This window comes from Rattus norvegicus, chromosome 10 (genome assembly GCF_036323735.1).
Source record: "Rattus norvegicus strain BN/NHsdMcwi chromosome 10, GRCr8, whole genome shotgun sequence".
Taxonomy (NCBI): Eukaryota; Metazoa; Chordata; class Mammalia; order Rodentia; family Muridae; genus Rattus; species Rattus norvegicus.
In genome coordinates this window covers 61,420,184-61,436,593 of record NC_086028.1, presented here as the reverse complement: position 1 = coordinate 61,436,593, position 16,410 = coordinate 61,420,184, and the positions used below count along the sequence as shown (strand labels likewise).

The following is a 16,410-nucleotide window of genomic DNA, read 5'->3' as shown; positions in this document are numbered from 1 at the left end:
AGGGAGGAGACCGGTAGCAGCCAGCTGCTGTGGAACCCTGCCCCTTTTCATGCTTCCTCTGTGGGCCTGGGCCTGGGCACCCCCTGGTCAGCTCACTCTGGAGCTTGCTAGTAATGCACACGACTGTCTTCACAGCTTTCGAGCTACATCCCTACAACACAGACTTCCTGACTCAGGCCTTGAAGCTTTTTCAGAAACCTTTCCCAATTTGCTGGGTTTTCCCTCTCCATCATCCTAAACAGCATTGCCAGCCCACCTGATCTAGGCCATCCCTTAGTCCAGCCCACCTGATCTAGGCCATCCCTTAGTCCAGCCCACCTGATCTAGGCCATCCCTTAATCCAGCCCACCTGATCTAGGCTGTCCCTTTGTGCTCACCAGGTTTCTAGAAAATGATGTGATTGTTTTGTTTCTTGGTAAGAGAATTACTGTCTTAGCAGTTATTTCTTGGTTTTGCTTTAAGATACCCTAACTGCCCATGTAGTTCACTTGTACCACTATTATAGGGTATTTTCAGCTACTCAAATGGTACTCAAATGGATTTGGGTGGCATAGTGGATTTTTATTGCATTGTTTTTTTTTGTTGTTGTTTTGTTTTGTTTTGTTTTTCAAGACATCATTGTACTGTGTAGCTCTGGATGTCATAAAAATTATTATGTAGACCAGGCTGACCTTGAACTCACAAGAGATCAGCCTGTCTCTCCTGAGTGCTAGGATTAAAGGTGTGTGCCACCACACCTGGCACAAAATGGATTTTAAACTTTTCATAAAACCTCAAATCTAGAGGAAGTTAGGGCAGACTTGAGAGTGGGTGGTTTGGGCTGGAGCGATAGCTTAGTAGTTAAGAGCACTGGCTGTTCCTTCAGAGGTCCCCTGTTCAGTTCTCAGTACTTACATGGAGCAGCTCACAATAGCTGTAACTCCAACTCCAAGGGTTTCAGTGCTCCCTTCCAACCTCCATGGCACACGCACACATGGTTACATGCACACACAGACACACACACTAAAATAAAAATACATAATTGTTTTTAAGAGAGAATGTGATTGCTTTAGGGTTTCAGTGGTTTCATTAAGACCTAGTACAGTCTGCTATCTTTGAGATTGGCCACACCCTCGGAATGGTAGGAGAATGACAAGCATAGGTGAGTTATATAACTCAGTTATGTAGACTCAGTGTCCTAGCCAATATGTGAGCCTCTCATGCCAGCCTTGCCATGAGGTGCTTCCCTCCAGACTGGCACAGAGTAATTCCCTCTTGCAGGACCTAAACCAGTCAGCAGGGGAACAGGCTGAGGATCAATAGACTTGCACTCCACAGGACTGGAATGTGGCTCAGTGGTAGAGTACTTGTCTGGCATATGCCAGGACCTGGGTTCCATCCCCAGCACCACAAAAATAATTCACCCCTGTAGCCTAAGGTGGGATAAGCTTTCCTCAGAACATCAAGGCTATTCTTCCCTAAACAAAAACTGGAGCTAAAAGTAGAAGGAAAGAAAAGGCAGTGAATGGTGGTAGAAGGGACAGTAGTGTTCACCTTCTTTGTTTTCTCGTGAAAGGGAATAGAACCTTTAAAAGATTCTGCAGCTCTTTACTAGGAAGAGAATAAGCCTAACTTGTCACTTTTTATCCACAGTTCGTTCATTCCCAAATTCATCACCCACCTCTTCAAGTGTAAGCCGATCAGCATGGTGGGAGCAGAGCAGGTAAGGCAGCTTCGCCTTCAGCCCTTGTGGGAGATCCAACACACGTTCTCTAGAAGTCTGAGGAGACCAGACTGCTTTCCCTGCTGTAGGGAGCCATGGTCACCTGGCGGCTTCTTTTGCTTCTTTGTTTTGTCTTTTGAGATAGGTTCTCATGTTAAGGCCCAGATGGGTCTCAGACCAATTAGATAAGCACATCCTCATTAAGTGTACAGAAGGTACAAAACAAGGTTGGGGAAACTGTCTTAGGGGCATAGTAGTGAAGGCTTCAGGTTTCTGTACGGGATGCTGCTGCAGGGACAAGAGGCAGTGTTCTCAGTACAGCAGAGGCCCTGGGTGTGGCTGGGCAGAGCCCACATGAGAAATCAAGCAGGGAGAGCCTGGACTCACCTCCCCAGGAAGCTCCTTGACGGACTCCTTTCTCCCATCTAAACTCTATGCTGAAACTTGATGGCACACACCCATAATCCCAGCACAGAGGAGGCTAAGACAATTCGATTTTGAATTCAAGGCCAATGTACAATATATAGTGAGACCCTGTCTTAAAGAAACAAAAAGACTTTGTTAATGTTACCTGGACACTGATGAACTGAGGTCTGTACTACCACAAAGTCACTTGTGTTTGTCTCCCACCTGTTCACACTACCTGGAATTTGGGCACTTTGAGTGCAAGAAACACATTGAGTGATATTAAAAATAAAAACAGGGATTAAGGAGATTGCTCCATGATAAACACTGACCAAAAGCAACCTGAGGAAGAAATGGTTTATTTTCATACAGGTCACACAGTTCATCACCAAAGGGAGTTAAGATAGGAACTAAAAGAGTCCATGGAGGAAGCTGCTTACTGGCTTGCTCTCCATGGCTTGCTCCGTTTGATCCCTTTCCTACAGAACCCAGGACCACCAGGTTGGTCTGGGCCCTCTCACACCAATCATTAATCAAGAAAGTTCCGGACAGACATACCCATAGGCCAGACTGATGGAAGCAATCCCTCAGTTGATGTTCCCTCAACTCAAGTAACGCTAGTTTGTGACAAGTTGACAAAAACTAATTAATTAGTACACCATGCAAGGGTGTAGGTCTGAGTTTGATTCCTATACAAAGCACCCACATAAAAATTCAAGAATAAAGGACACTTCCTACTCTTGCAGAAAACCTGGATTCTGGTTCCAAAACTCACTCTGAGCAGTTCGCAACTCCTGTATCACCAGTTCTGGGGAATCCAATGCCCTCTTCTGTTCTTCATAGGCACTACACACATGCATGCAAATAGACAAACAGAACATACACATAAATAAAAGCAAGCTTAAATAACACACAAGTGGGGCTGGAGAGATGGCTCAGCGGTTAAGAGCCCCGACTGCTCTTCCAGAGGTCCTGAGTTCAATTCCCAGCAACCACATGATGGCTCATAACCATCTGTAAAGAGATCTGATGCCGGGGCTGGGGATTTAGCTCAGTGGTAGAGCGCTTACCTAGGAAGCGCAAGGCCCTGGGTTCGGTCCCCAGCTCCGAAAAAAAGAACCAAAAAAAAAAAAAAAAGAGATCCGATGCCCTCTTCTGGTGTGTCTGAAGACAGCTACAGTGTGCTTATATATAATAAATGAATAAATCTTTAAAACACACACACACACACACACACACACACACACACACACACAAGTGGTAGTGTGTACCAGCAAAGGGAGGCGGAAACAAGAAGATCCCTGGGGTTTGCTGGCTAGTCAGTCGGCTGAGTCAGCAGGACCTTATCCCAGGGAGACACACACACACACACACACACACACACACACACACACACACACACAAATGCAGGCACAAAAAATATTTATTACTCCAATCTCTGAAAATACCACTTAAAGTGTAAACCATTCACAGGCAAATCAAGAACAACTCATATTCAACTCTACCTGTGAACACCTAGGCTAATGTAAGAGGATTGTGTAATTCATTTCCATAGATCCTGCCCTGTACCAAACAAAGCAATGAGGTGTCTTGTCCTTGTGGCTCCTTGGCTGTGTTGACTTCCCCCACCCTAGGCCTCTTCCCTGGATCAGGAAGATTGCTGGTTAAGCATGTACTGGAGTCCCTTTGCAGTCACTCATGGAGTGTTTCAAAGGCAATAGCAGCATCTGTGAATAGAAGAGTCTCTTGAATCTAAGTGCAGTATGATTTTGTCCCCTCTGTTAGCAAGTGCAGGACACTGAGCACTCAGGCTCTGAGCTCTGTGATATGAGCAGAGGCTGGACCCTGAACCTTCAAATACTGCATCTGTTTGTGCATAGGTACTTTACAGGACCTCCATTTCCTGCTTCTGAAATAGGAGTGCTTGGTCCACCTCATGAAGTAGCTGTGAGGGTTAAACAAAACAGAGCTGTATATGGTGGAATATACCCATAATTCCAGCCCTTGGGGAAGCTGAGGTAGATAAGGGGGTTGTAAATTTGAGGTCAACCTATACAGCTAGATCTTATCTCAGAATAAAACAAAATAAAATTAGTAAAAATTAAAACCAGTACCCATAAGTAAGGCGCATTAAACACTAGCCCGGCTCACTGTAAACTTCCAAAGACCCGAACATGACCTTGTTTCTGTTTCATTGCTCTCTTGCCCTGATACCTATCCACATGCAGCCTGCACGAAGACTTCTAGTCAGAGCTTGCCCTCGGCTGTCTGCCTGACCAGCTCTAGCCCGAGTCAAAAATGTTGTCTTGGAAAACTCCCTGGGAGGTTGTACGACTCAGACACCAGCTGGGCTTGACTACAGCAGTTGGTGTTCTGAAATCCCGACCCTGGCATGTCCGGAGCACAATGCTCATTCTCTCCATCGGAAGTGGCAGAGCGATGCCCTCACACGCCAGCTCCAGTTTCATTAGTGAATGTCTACCAGGCACTCAGTCTGTTTGCCTCAGTACAGTGTGCCATCCGAGAGGCTATGGAGTGATTAAGATCTGTGTCTGGGAGCAGCCGTAGAGCTCTCAGTTACATTTCTGTCTACAGACTTGACCAACTCTCTGGAATCCAAAGCTGACTCATGGGAACAGTTCTGTGTTTTTGTAGCCTTGCTCAGGCCTCTTGAGACTGATGTAGTGTCTAACAGCCAAAGGAGTTTTGATGTTGTCACATAAGTCCTATATCATGACTGTTTTCCTCAAAATTGCTCCTTTATAAAACAGTGACAGCTGGAGGAAGGTTGGGGCTTACCTGCCACACCAGCACATCCAGGAAGCAGAAGCAGGAGTATTGTAAATTCAAGGCCAGTGTGGGCTGTGTAATATGACCCTGTCTCAAAAAACAGCACAGAACAGAATGTGAGCAGAATCAAATCAGACTCTGGGATGCAGTGTAAGGAGCAGGACGTTTGGCCAGTGTTCATGTCTGCTTTTAAATGTCAGTGAGAAGCCCGTCTTCTTGTTTCTCATACCCCATGCAAAGACAGTGAGTAAGTAGTGAGCGGTGGCTATCCACACACCCACCTGTAGAGGCTTTGAGGGGGAATCAAGGGCAGTGTGGCCTGTCAGTGGTTCCCATGTGTAGTTCAGGTTATCTGGGTAAGGTTAGCCTGGCACCTGAACTCTGAAATCCAAGCCATGATGTAGCTAAAGGTCTGTTCACTTAGGCAGTAGGGTCCAAGAATCAAGAAGTTAATAAAGGGTCTGTAGAGATAGCCCAGCAGGTAAGAGCAGTTCTCTCTCTCTCTCTCTCTCTCTCTCTCTCTCTCTCTCTCTCTCCTCTCTCTCTCTCTTTCTCTCTCTCTCTCTCTCTCACGCACACACACACACACACACACACACACACACACAAATAGTATAATAAAATCAATTCTTGTGGGTAGAAACACATTCAGACACACTGACTTGCATCATGACCCTGACCCTAGCTTTTTTTTTTTAAGTTTTATTTATTCATTTATTATATATAAGTACACTGTAGCTGTCTTCAGATACACCAGAAGAGGGCATCGAATCTCTTTACAGATGGTTGTGAGCCATCATGTGGTTGCTGGGAATTGAACTCAGGACCTCTGGAAGAGCAGTCAGGTGCTCTTAACCGTTGAGCCATCTCTCCAGCCCCTGACCCTAGCTTTAAATAAAGCTATAGAATTCAAAGCTACGGCTGTGCCTCTTCTTCCAAAAGGTGCTAGATGCTGAGTTGAGGTTAGGTTTGAATACAGACGTGAGAAACAAAAAGGAGCCCTTGTTGCTCCTTATTCTCTCCTTGATTAATACATACAGGAAGTTATTTATCTGCAGACCCCAGAGTCTGCAGGAGCAGTTACAAGGGCACATGGAATTGAACTGCTCCTGTGTTGTAATGCTCCTTGCTGGTTTGTGATTTCCAGAGGCCTTGTGGGATTTGCAGGGTCATTAATTAGTCTTACAACAGAGGTCATCTATGACTGAACACAACAGAAATAAAATCCATTTGCCTAAACTTACCCTAGAGAAAACAGCACAGTGTGGTGTTGGAAAAGTCCAGCCCTCGCTCTGCTGTTGATGGCCCCCTTGTTCCCACATTGCGCCTGTCTGCTCCATACTCACTGCCCTACTTCAATAAAAGCACTGAAGCAGGCACTTGCCAAAGGGCCTTCTAGACCTTCCACACTGCTCCAAAACCTCAGGTCTGTACAGTTACTCTTTCTTTCATGCGTTTTCTTTGTTTTGTTTTGGTTTTGATACAGTGCTCTACTATGTAACCCATAGTTACAAATAAATGCCTTCAAATAAACCCACAAACCTCCTGCCTGAACAACAGAAGGATAGGGATGTATCCCACCAAGCCCAGGTTACTTTGTGTTACCTTTATACAGCGTATCAAGGGGATGGGACTGTGGCTTCACGGTAAACTGCGTGCTTAGTGCAGTTATATAAGGTTCTGGGTTCAATTCTTAGCACCATAAGGATCAAGTATAGGGGCTAAGAATCTGTCATGATGATCACCTCCATCTGAACCCCTGCGCCCATCTAACCTCTGCTCCTACCATAGTCCTGCCTGTCTTTGAGTCTGGTGCTCTTCAGGTAAGTGCAAGGAGACAGCGTTTGTCTTCTGTGTCTGGCCCCTTTCACCTAGCCTAATGTCATCAGAAATTCCTTTCTCTTAAGGCTCAATAGTATCTCATTTTATGTATTAAAATATACTACATTTTATCATATTGGCTTTTAAACTCTTTTCTACTTCAAAACCATCTTTTAAAGCATTTTTGGGGTACAAGGGGTTGTTGTTGCTGTTGTTGTTGTTGTTGTTGTTGTTGTTGTTGTTGTTGTTGTTGTTGTTGTTGAGACAGGCTAGTAAGAGTAGTAGCCATGGCTGGCCTCAGACTCACAGAAATTCATCTGCTTATGCCTCTGCCTCCCAAGTGCTGAGATTAAAAGTGTGCACCATCATGCCTGACATTAAAGCCAATTTGAAAGTATAGACAATTACTGTTACCAAAAGTGAGGAAGTAGGAGGCTCATTCTCAGGCACATCTCTTCTGTGGAGCCTTTAGATAGCAGAGTTTCTTCAGTAAAAGGGAATGGGGCTGGAGAGGTAGCTCAGTGGTTACGAGCACTGTCTGCTCTTTCAGAGGACCCAGGTTTAGTTCCCAGAACCCACACTGCAGTTCACAACCATCTGTAACTCCAGATTCAGGGAATCAGACATCTCTTCTTAGCTCTGTGGGTTCTTGCGCTTACATGGTGCACATGTACACACATACACATAAAATAAATAGATATTTTTCCATAAAGAGGCTAGGCATGAGTTCCAGCACTAGAGAGACAGAGGCAGACAGATCTCTGTGAGTTCAAGGCTGGCCTGGACTGCATGATAAGTTCTGGGCCAGCCAGAGATACATAGTGAGACCTTGTAAAATAAATAAATAAGTAAGTAAGTAAGTAAATAAATAAATAAATAAATAAATGCCTTGTCCAAATAAACAAACAAAACAAAATGGTAGAATTTATTCATTTGATAGAAAAATTTAAGCTTTAACGTAGAAATAGGGTAATTGTTAATTGATAAAAGGTATTTTTAAAATGATAATTCATACACAGTAGCAAATTCTTAAAATTCTAGGTGTCTAGAGGTAGAGACAGGAGACTCAGAGTTCAAGATTGTCCTTGGCTAAGTAGTAAGTCTGAGGCCACCTGGGCATGTACGATGCTATCTCAAAAGTTTTTTGAAAGGTAAATGTTACATGTTATAAACATTTGTCAAAACTACATTAAGAATTATGTTAGGAATCTAGACAGTGGTGAAACATGCCTTTATACGCAGCATTTGAGAGGCAAAGGCAGGAGGACTTCCAAGTTAAAAATCAGCCTGGTCTGCAAAGGATGTTCTAGAGCAACCAGGACTACACAGAAAAACCCTGTCTCAAAAAAACCAAACTAAATGAATTAATAATAGTAATAATAATAATAATAATAAATTAAAGAAAAATCATTAACATGTTAATGCATACATGTTTCTAAGTGTTGTACATTTCAGGATATGGGCATTTTACCTCAGAAGGGAAAAGAAATGAGTGACCAGGATCCCTCAGAACCTACACTGCTGACAGCAGAATAGGCAAGCTTCGGCTGTGGGACGCCTTAAACAGTGCCCAGGACTCCTGCCCCCTAGAGGTCAAGTGTGATGGCCAGAAAGCAGAGAGGTGGAGTGCAGGCTGGGGTGGAGCAGGCAGTGAGGATGGCAGATGTTGAGGCTGCTGAGACTCAGTCCCAGGTGCTTAAGTTCTCATGGTGCCATAAGTCTACTAGCCACATATGTTTGAAATCCACCTCAAGGATAGGACTTAAAATAGTGTCCCACTCCCATGTATACCATTCGTGAACAAAGGAACATTTTATTTTGGAACTCGATAGAAAATTCCACATTTCCTGAAATTAAGCGAGTTTCCTTCCAGATCCCTCACCTCCCATTTGTAGTGCTGGGGATTGGACCCAGAGGCTCACATATGAGGCAGGTACTTTCTTCTGAGCTGCACCCCAGGCTCCTGCATCTGGGTTTCCAATTGGGGAGTCACATTCAGGAAGGTTGAGTGTCCTCTCTCTTCTCTTGTTCTCACGTGGGTGCTCCTGCCCACGGAGCTGGTGTTTGCCCTTCCGCACAGCAAGTCATCTTTCTGAAGAGTTGCTCTCCACTGCTATGCACTCATGTCTACCTCCTTGGCAAGCAAGCCCTGGCCTGCTGTCACTCAGTCACCAAGGCCCTCCCTTCATGCCATGCTCCCAACACTCGCTAAGAGGCAATCCCTACTACACCCCAGGGAGGGCTTACAGAGCAGAAGTGACAAGACTGAGCTGCACTGGCCCTGAGCCAATTAAGAGCAAAGACAACAGCAAAAGCCAGACACAGAAATCTCCCACCTCACAAATAAGGTGTCTGATATCACTGTTTCTATCCCTTATTGCCTGTGTACCCTAAAAACCCTAACAAGGACAGTAAAGGTTTAAAAAAAAACTACAACTCTAAAAAATATTTAAATGGCTCTCTCGTTAAGAATGCATACTGCTCTCATAGAGGACTAGAGTTCAATTCCCAGCACCCACATGGTAGCTCACACTCACCTGTAACTCCATATGCAGAGAATCTCATACCTTATGCCTCGTACTTTCCTCCAGAGACACCTGCACGTGTGCGCACACACAAACACACACACACACTCACATACACACACACACACACACACACACACACACAAATTAAAAATAAAATCTTGGTTAGGCATTCTGGTGCACACCTTTAATCCCAGCTCTCAGGAGGTAGAGGCAGGTGAATCCCTGTGAGTTTGAGGCTGGCCTGTGTTTATGTATTATGTTTACATTCTATGGTTTACATAGGAAGTTTCAGGAGAGCAAGACTACGTAGAGAAACCCTGTCTCAAAAAAGACAAAACTTGGGGGCTGGAGAGATGGCTCAGCGGTTAAGAGCACCCGACTGCTCTTCCAGAGGTCATGAGTTCAATTCCCAGCAACCACATGGTGGCTCACAACCATCTGTAAAGAGATCTGATGCCCTCTTCTGGTGTATCTGAAGACAGCTACAGTGTACTTATATATAATAAATAAATAAATCTTTAAAAAAAAAAAAAAAAAAAAAAAGACAAAACTTATATCAGTTTAGAAAGGCTGCTGAAACTGAAGTCCGCATTAGAAGTGTGTCCCCTGGGTCTGGCTTGGTGGCACAGCGTGTGAGCACTTGCCAGGCCCACAATTTAATCTCCAGCATGATCATTCCTAATAATAATACATTCCTGTCCTTAATCAACAGTCACGAACATTTTACTTTTTATTTTTCTTGTTTTATTTTATGTTTAGGTGGTTCACCTATATGTTTGAGTACCAAATACATGCCTGGTACCCACAGAGGCTAGAAAGGGATGTTGGATCCCCTAGAACTGGAGTCACAGGATTGTGAGCTACCCTGTAGGTGCTGGGAATTGAACCCAGGTCCTCTGCAAAGCTGACAGGGACTAACTGCTGAGTCATTTTGCTAGCCCTTGGAAGTGGAAAGTATAAACGAGACCATTTCTGTTTGAGTGTGGTGGCATGTACTTGTAATTCCAGCTAGTTGGGACACTCAGACAAGCCGGTCATAAAGTCAGTGACAGTCTGGGCAGCAGACCAGGAGCCCATCTCAAGGAAACAAAGCCTGTCTTCAGTAGCAACAGAAAGCATTGACAGCCTAGAAGCAAATTCTATCAAAAACCGTACAATCATTTGGAGAAGAAACTGCACAACACTAAGGGGCCATTTTAGTCAGGCCTGGTGACACTCAGAAGCTGAGGTGGGAAGGTGGAGAACTTGAAGCCAGCTTGGTTTTGCAGGGAGTTCTAATCAGCCTAGACTACAGGGTAAGACCTTGCCTCAATCAATGGGTGGGTATGTGTGGCAGGACTGCGGCAGTCCTCATGAAATTTTTCTATACTGGGTAATGATCTTTCCCAGGCAAAGGTGCTTGGCCAGTCTACAGGCCCTCAAGTCATCTCTGAGGTGTACACAAATTGGCTGTGGCCACCCTTGCCTTGCGCCTGTGCTGAAGCAAGTACACTGAGACCAGTTTTGAAGAATGAGACCGGCAGAGAGTGGTAATCAATGGGAGCTTTTATCTTCCCACAAGACCACTTCCCATCTCTCATGATCACATGCTTCATGCAATAGTGAGAGTGAGGTTCCCGTCTTTCTAGCTGCCTAGCAAGATGGGGTTTTCTTGTGACTGGCCAGGGGCAAGCATGTAATACCCCCTTAAGATATCGAATACACTAGAGAATTATGTCTGGCTCATTCAAATTCTTCCTCTCACTTAAGTCTATACAGTCATCTGTGCATACACCGTATCTCTGGGAAGTAGAAAGGTAGCGAGCATCTCCAGATGTCTGAAATAGATTTTTGTCCCAATAGGCTACAGATCTGATTTTGACAGACAAGGCTCTTATAATTTGTTACAAAGTTGAATCTTTGCCAGACCTCAAAAGACGCACTTAAAGAAAAAAGAAATAAAGAATATTTCTTGTTAACAATGTCTAGAAAATCAAAAGGGTAGTGACCAGTCAGTGAAATACGTACTGTGTTCCCACTCTGCATCTCTGCAAATTTCAAGTAGGTCGTTAGGGTTCTTGCTGAAGCCCCCAGTGAAGCCCCGGCCTTCCCTCACCACCCCCACACATGCCCAGAAGTGAGCACTATCCTGATTTAGGTCTCTAGGTTGCCATATGTGCTTGGGTGTTCCATATATGTGTATATCCCAAATGATACATGGGCTGTTTTGCTTATTTCTGAGCTTTATGTAAATTGTTCTGTGCGTATCATTTCCTCTCTTGCCTTTTCCCCTACTTAACACTTTTTGAGATTTATCTCTGTTGATCTATGTCATTTGTGTTCACTCATGTTAGCTTTGGTATCATTTCCCTTCGAATAAATATGCCACCGTTTGTTTACTCATCCTTGTTTTATGGACACTGAGCTGTTTCCAGTCCTTGCTCGTCTAAAGAGTGGGCCCTGGGAAGCATGTTTAGCATGAGCGTTAGGAGTTGAATACACCTTTGGCTTGTGTGTTAAATGCTTATTAGTTCCTGGCTGGTCACACTGTTTTGAAAACTTCTGGAAAGCTTAGGAGGTATAGGACAGTTAGAGGAAGTATGTTACTGGGGGCGTGTCATGAAGACTATGTCATGTCTTCTCTCTACTTCTCTGAAACTCCCCACCATACACTCCTGCCACCATTATGTTCTGATGAAACACGTGAGGCCGAGTAACCTTAGACTGAGTACTCTGAGACTGTGCATCAGGATGAATCCTCCATCCCTTAAGTTCAGGTACTCAGTCATAGCAACCAAAGAGTTAAGAATATGACAGCCAAGAATTTCTCCCCATGATGTAAGTAAAACATGTGCACCATAGTTGCATGCTTGTTTTGAAACAGTCTTTCTATGTAGCTTGGTGTATGCTAGAAGTTGTACATAGCCCAGCCTAGCCTCATACTTGTCATGGTCTGCCTGCCTCTGCCCACCAAAGGTTGAGCTGCAAACGCACAGTACCATGCCTGATATGCTATGTGGATGTGCAAGCAAGAAAATACTCCTGCGTTCCCCTCAAAGGACTCAAACTCATTCACTCTGCCCCCTTGAGTTTGGGCTTCAGTGCTGTATTCTCAGCCAGCACTTTCTGTGTGTGTGGTGCTGGTGTTGGAACTAGAACCATGTGCATGCTAAGCAAATACCCTGCACTACAGAACATCCTGCCCTGATCGCCCCAGTCTATACGAGCCCTGCACCTCCTTCCCTTGCCCATGCAGCACTGACCACGGCTGGTTCCATCTGGGTTTTACTGGGAGTCTCAGATAATTTAGAGTAGTGTAGCTTCCAGTCTTTCCCATATTTGACATTTTTTTCTAGCCACAGCAATAAAAAAAATCTCTGTTTTTTCTTCTAAAAGTTTGACTGTTTGGGGCTGTTGAGAGGTGGCTCTGTGATGCAGAGCACTTGACAGAGAGCTCAGTCTAGTTCCCAGCAGCCATGTCAGGCAGCTCATAACCACCTGTTATCCTCACTCCAGGTAACCTGATGTTCCCTAGCCTTTGTGGGCACACACACACACACACACACACACACACACACACACACACACACACACACACAAATAAGTAGTAAAGTTACTCTTTAGCCATGGTGGCAAACGCCTTTAATCCTACCACTTGGGAGGCAGTGTAAGGCAGATTTAAGTAACTTTGAAGCCAGCCGGGTCTTATAGCAAGTTCCAGGCCAGCCAGGGCTACAAAAAAAGATCCTGTTTCAAAAACAAAACAAAAAAAGCTTTGAAGTTTTCTTTTTCATATCCTAGATCTTAATCTATGTGAAATTACACAGAAATAGTCTTTTTCTTTGAAACAGGGTCTTGCTGTTTCACCCAGGGTAGTCTTGAACTCCTGGGGTCAAATGACCTTCCCACCTTAGCTTCCTGAGTCACTGGGATTGTAGGGTGCACACCAAGGGCCTTGGACCCACCACCTTGTTCTTCACAGGTGTGTGGGGAGCAGTGTAAATTCCAAGGGAATCTAAAGAGTATGCTAACCCTGGGCTCCTGCCGTGGGCCTTGGCATTCTGCGCCATTCTCTCATATGCTGAGCACACTCTCTGTGAACTCATGGCCTTTCCATAAAGCAGACACTATGGTGGTAAGAATTCATCTTAGAGCTAATAGGTTAACCTGAGTTGGAATCTCCAAAACCCACATAAAAAGCCAGCATGCCTGTGGGCTTAGTACTAGGGTTTGGAAACAGGACAGACAGATCCTGGAGGCCTCCTAGCCAGCCCAGCCAATCAGTGAGCTCCAGGATCAGTGAGATAGCCTGCAAGTGAGGTGGAAAACAATAGGAGGATATCTAAGATTGCCCTCTGGCTCTTCACATACACAGTGTGCACACAGAAACTTGTACACACCTGACTTCAAATGGCTTTCTAAAACAAAAGTAGTAAGATTACTTAGCGGCCTCAAAGTTGAATAACTTAGAAAGTTTGGGCTCTGGAGTCTGTGGAGATGGCTCGGAGGACAAAAGCACTTGCCACTCAAGCATAAAGAACCTGAGTTGAAACAAATGAAACCCACATAAGGCTTGGCCCAGTAGTGCACATCTCTAATCCCAGCACTCCTAAGGCAAGAGAAGAGCTCAGAAAAGCATAAACCCTGAAGTTGACAGGCAGCTAGCTTGACACAGGCTACACAGTGCAGTGGCAAAAAAAAAAAAAAAACAAAGAGACCCTGCTTCCAAACAAGGTGAAAGGTAAGCACCAGCACTCCAGACTGTCCTCTGACCTCCACACACGCATGGCATACACATGCCTGTGCACACCTTAGACACACAGAGAAAAAGCCTAGGCTTCTGACTACCCACATTCCTTCGTGAAATTACTGTCATTAGGGTAGCCTTCTTTGCCACTTTTGGAGAGTAATATTTCTTAGTTATCTAAACTAAGCATTAACATTCCCCAAGTCCTTGTAGCATTTTTAAAATTATAATCACTATAACCGTTAAGTTGATCGTATCTCTCACTAGCTATTTTGTCTTTAGTCAGTAATGCTCCTGTCCAGTACAGGGGAAAAGAAGGACACAGAGCATCAGAGGCCTTAAGGAATCCCCCTCCTTGCCACTAGCTATAATTCTGAAAGGCTGTCTGATGGGTCCTTGAGCTTGTCCTGAATGTCTTAGCTACCATCCGAGTTTAGTGGTAGCTGAGAGATCTGTCATCCTACTGCTGGCTCCATTTGAGCCCCATTGGGTTCATACTTGGGCCATGTGATTCTATTCTCTTAGACCATTTAAACAGACCAAGACATACCCTTCTGACTGTAGCCATTTCATTCTTAGTCTATTCATTCGTTAATTTTTGCAGTGATCAAACTCAGTCTCGTGCTGACTAATGCTCTTGCACTGAGCTGTGCCCACAAGCCCTGGCTTCAGCCATTTCTGTGCACCTTGTCATCAGTGCTTGGAAGCTTCTAACCAGGCCCTCCTGACTTATGCTGTGGTCATCCACAAGATGGATGCCCAGTGTGGACATGCTAGGTACTGAGTTATACATAGCAGATTATTAAACCTTTGAAGCACTGATGTGCTATCCTATACAATTGGGAACAGTGGACTCATAAAGGTGAACCCTCAGAGACAATGTGAAGAAACTCCTACCATTATTTCTTGCCATTGGTGGTCCATGAAGAAAGTTGATCTCCTTCCAGATCATTGGCATCCAGAAGACCAGAGCAAACAGAACGCATGGGTTGTTGCCAGGATGCGGTTAAATAGAGTTAAAATGTCATCCAGCATCTAGAGAAATCCTAAGTACAGCAATAGCAAGTTGCCGTTGTTGCCTAATGAAGGAATAAGGTTTCTGGGATGATTTTTTTCAGTGCTGATGAGGGTGCGGTCTTCAGTGTCTGTCATGCTGGTAGCTGTGTAAATGGGTGCATTCTATGTAGAAAGAGATTCAGACATGTCCTGGGAACTTTCAGAACACACTAAAGCTTTGTTTGGCCTGTCCCAGAGACCTCCCCTAAGGAGATGCCACTTATGAGACTAGAATCAGAGATGAGGCTATCTACCTCAGCTTCTGGGGGTTGGTTTGGTTGTTTTTGACTATTTTTCTTTCCATGTGTTTGAGTGTTTTGTCTGCATGTATGCACGTCTGCTATTGCCTTCCGAGGTCAGAAGAGGGCATAGGATCCCCTGGGACTGGGGTTACAGATGGCTCTGACTTACCTTGTGGATACTGGGAACCAAACTTATTAACCACTGAGCTGTTTCTCCAGACTCCCTACTGTTACTCCAGACTCCCATCTGTTACTAATGACAAAAACCTAGGGAGTGAATTAAGTAGGAGCATGCTATTGAATCTTAAACTTATATAGCCTGTATTCCATTTAAGTCTGTCACAGTGGGAAATAATGTGTCTTCTAGAAAGGGCGAGTGTGAAGCCATACGTACACTCAGCGTGATTTGAACTTGGTTGTTACTTATACACACTGGCTAGCAGGAACTATACCCACATTTCACTGTGATTTCTTGAGGTAGCTTTTCCTGGATAGGGGAATTTTTTTTTCCTTTTAAGGTCCATTTCCCAAGTTTTCTGAAATGGGAAAGGATCGTGTGTATGGTGTAGAACCTACCTGCTCAGTGTGGACATGCTAGGTGCTGGGGTCCGGGGGGCGCCTGTAACACTCTGCTTTGTCTGCAGCTTCTGCTGGACACCCACTCCCTGAAGATGGTCCTGCTCGATCTCCCGTCCATTGGCTCACAGGTGGTGAGGAAGGCCCCTGCCAGTTACACTAAGATTGTCGTGAAAGGCATGACCCGGGCTGAAATGATCCTCAAGGTGTGTCTTCTCTGGGCACTCTGTTCAGTGAAGCTGGTCCCATCTTAAATCCCTTGTTCTAGGGAGTCTGGTTTTACAAACAGTCTTCCGGGGTTGGGGATTTAGCTCAGCGGTAGAGCACTTGCCTAGCAAGCGCAAGGCCCTGGGTTCGGTCCCCAGCTCCGAAAAAAAGAAAAAAAAAAAAAAAAGATTGTACAAACAGTCTTCCCTGTCCACTGGCCCCCAAGAGTTGTCCACAGTACTGTTGACAATCAGTACAGTTACTTGGGAGTCAGAAATTCTTATTAGGCAGGTGAATTCTGTCTAATCTCCGTCTTCATTTGGTTCTGGAACGTGCTTTTTCTTCCCCTAGTGGGCT

The 16,410-nt window shown here is 44.8% G+C and overlaps 1 protein-coding gene across 2 annotated transcripts in view; it reads left to right on the top strand.

The window, feature by feature from the left end:
• The window catches only part of Vps53 (VPS53 subunit of GARP complex), a 118,837-nt gene that overhangs the window by 100,319 nt on the left and 2,108 nt on the right, over nucleotides 1–16,410 (top strand). For both annotated transcript variants that reach the window (NM_001105813.1, XM_039085521.2), the window contains 2 exons: nucleotides 1,633–1,702; nucleotides 15,915–16,052. In NM_001105813.1, the coding sequence (NP_001099283.1) occupies nucleotides 1,633–1,702; nucleotides 15,915–16,052 (208 nt within the window). The remainder of the gene's footprint in view (nucleotides 1–1,632; nucleotides 1,703–15,914; nucleotides 16,053–16,410) is intronic.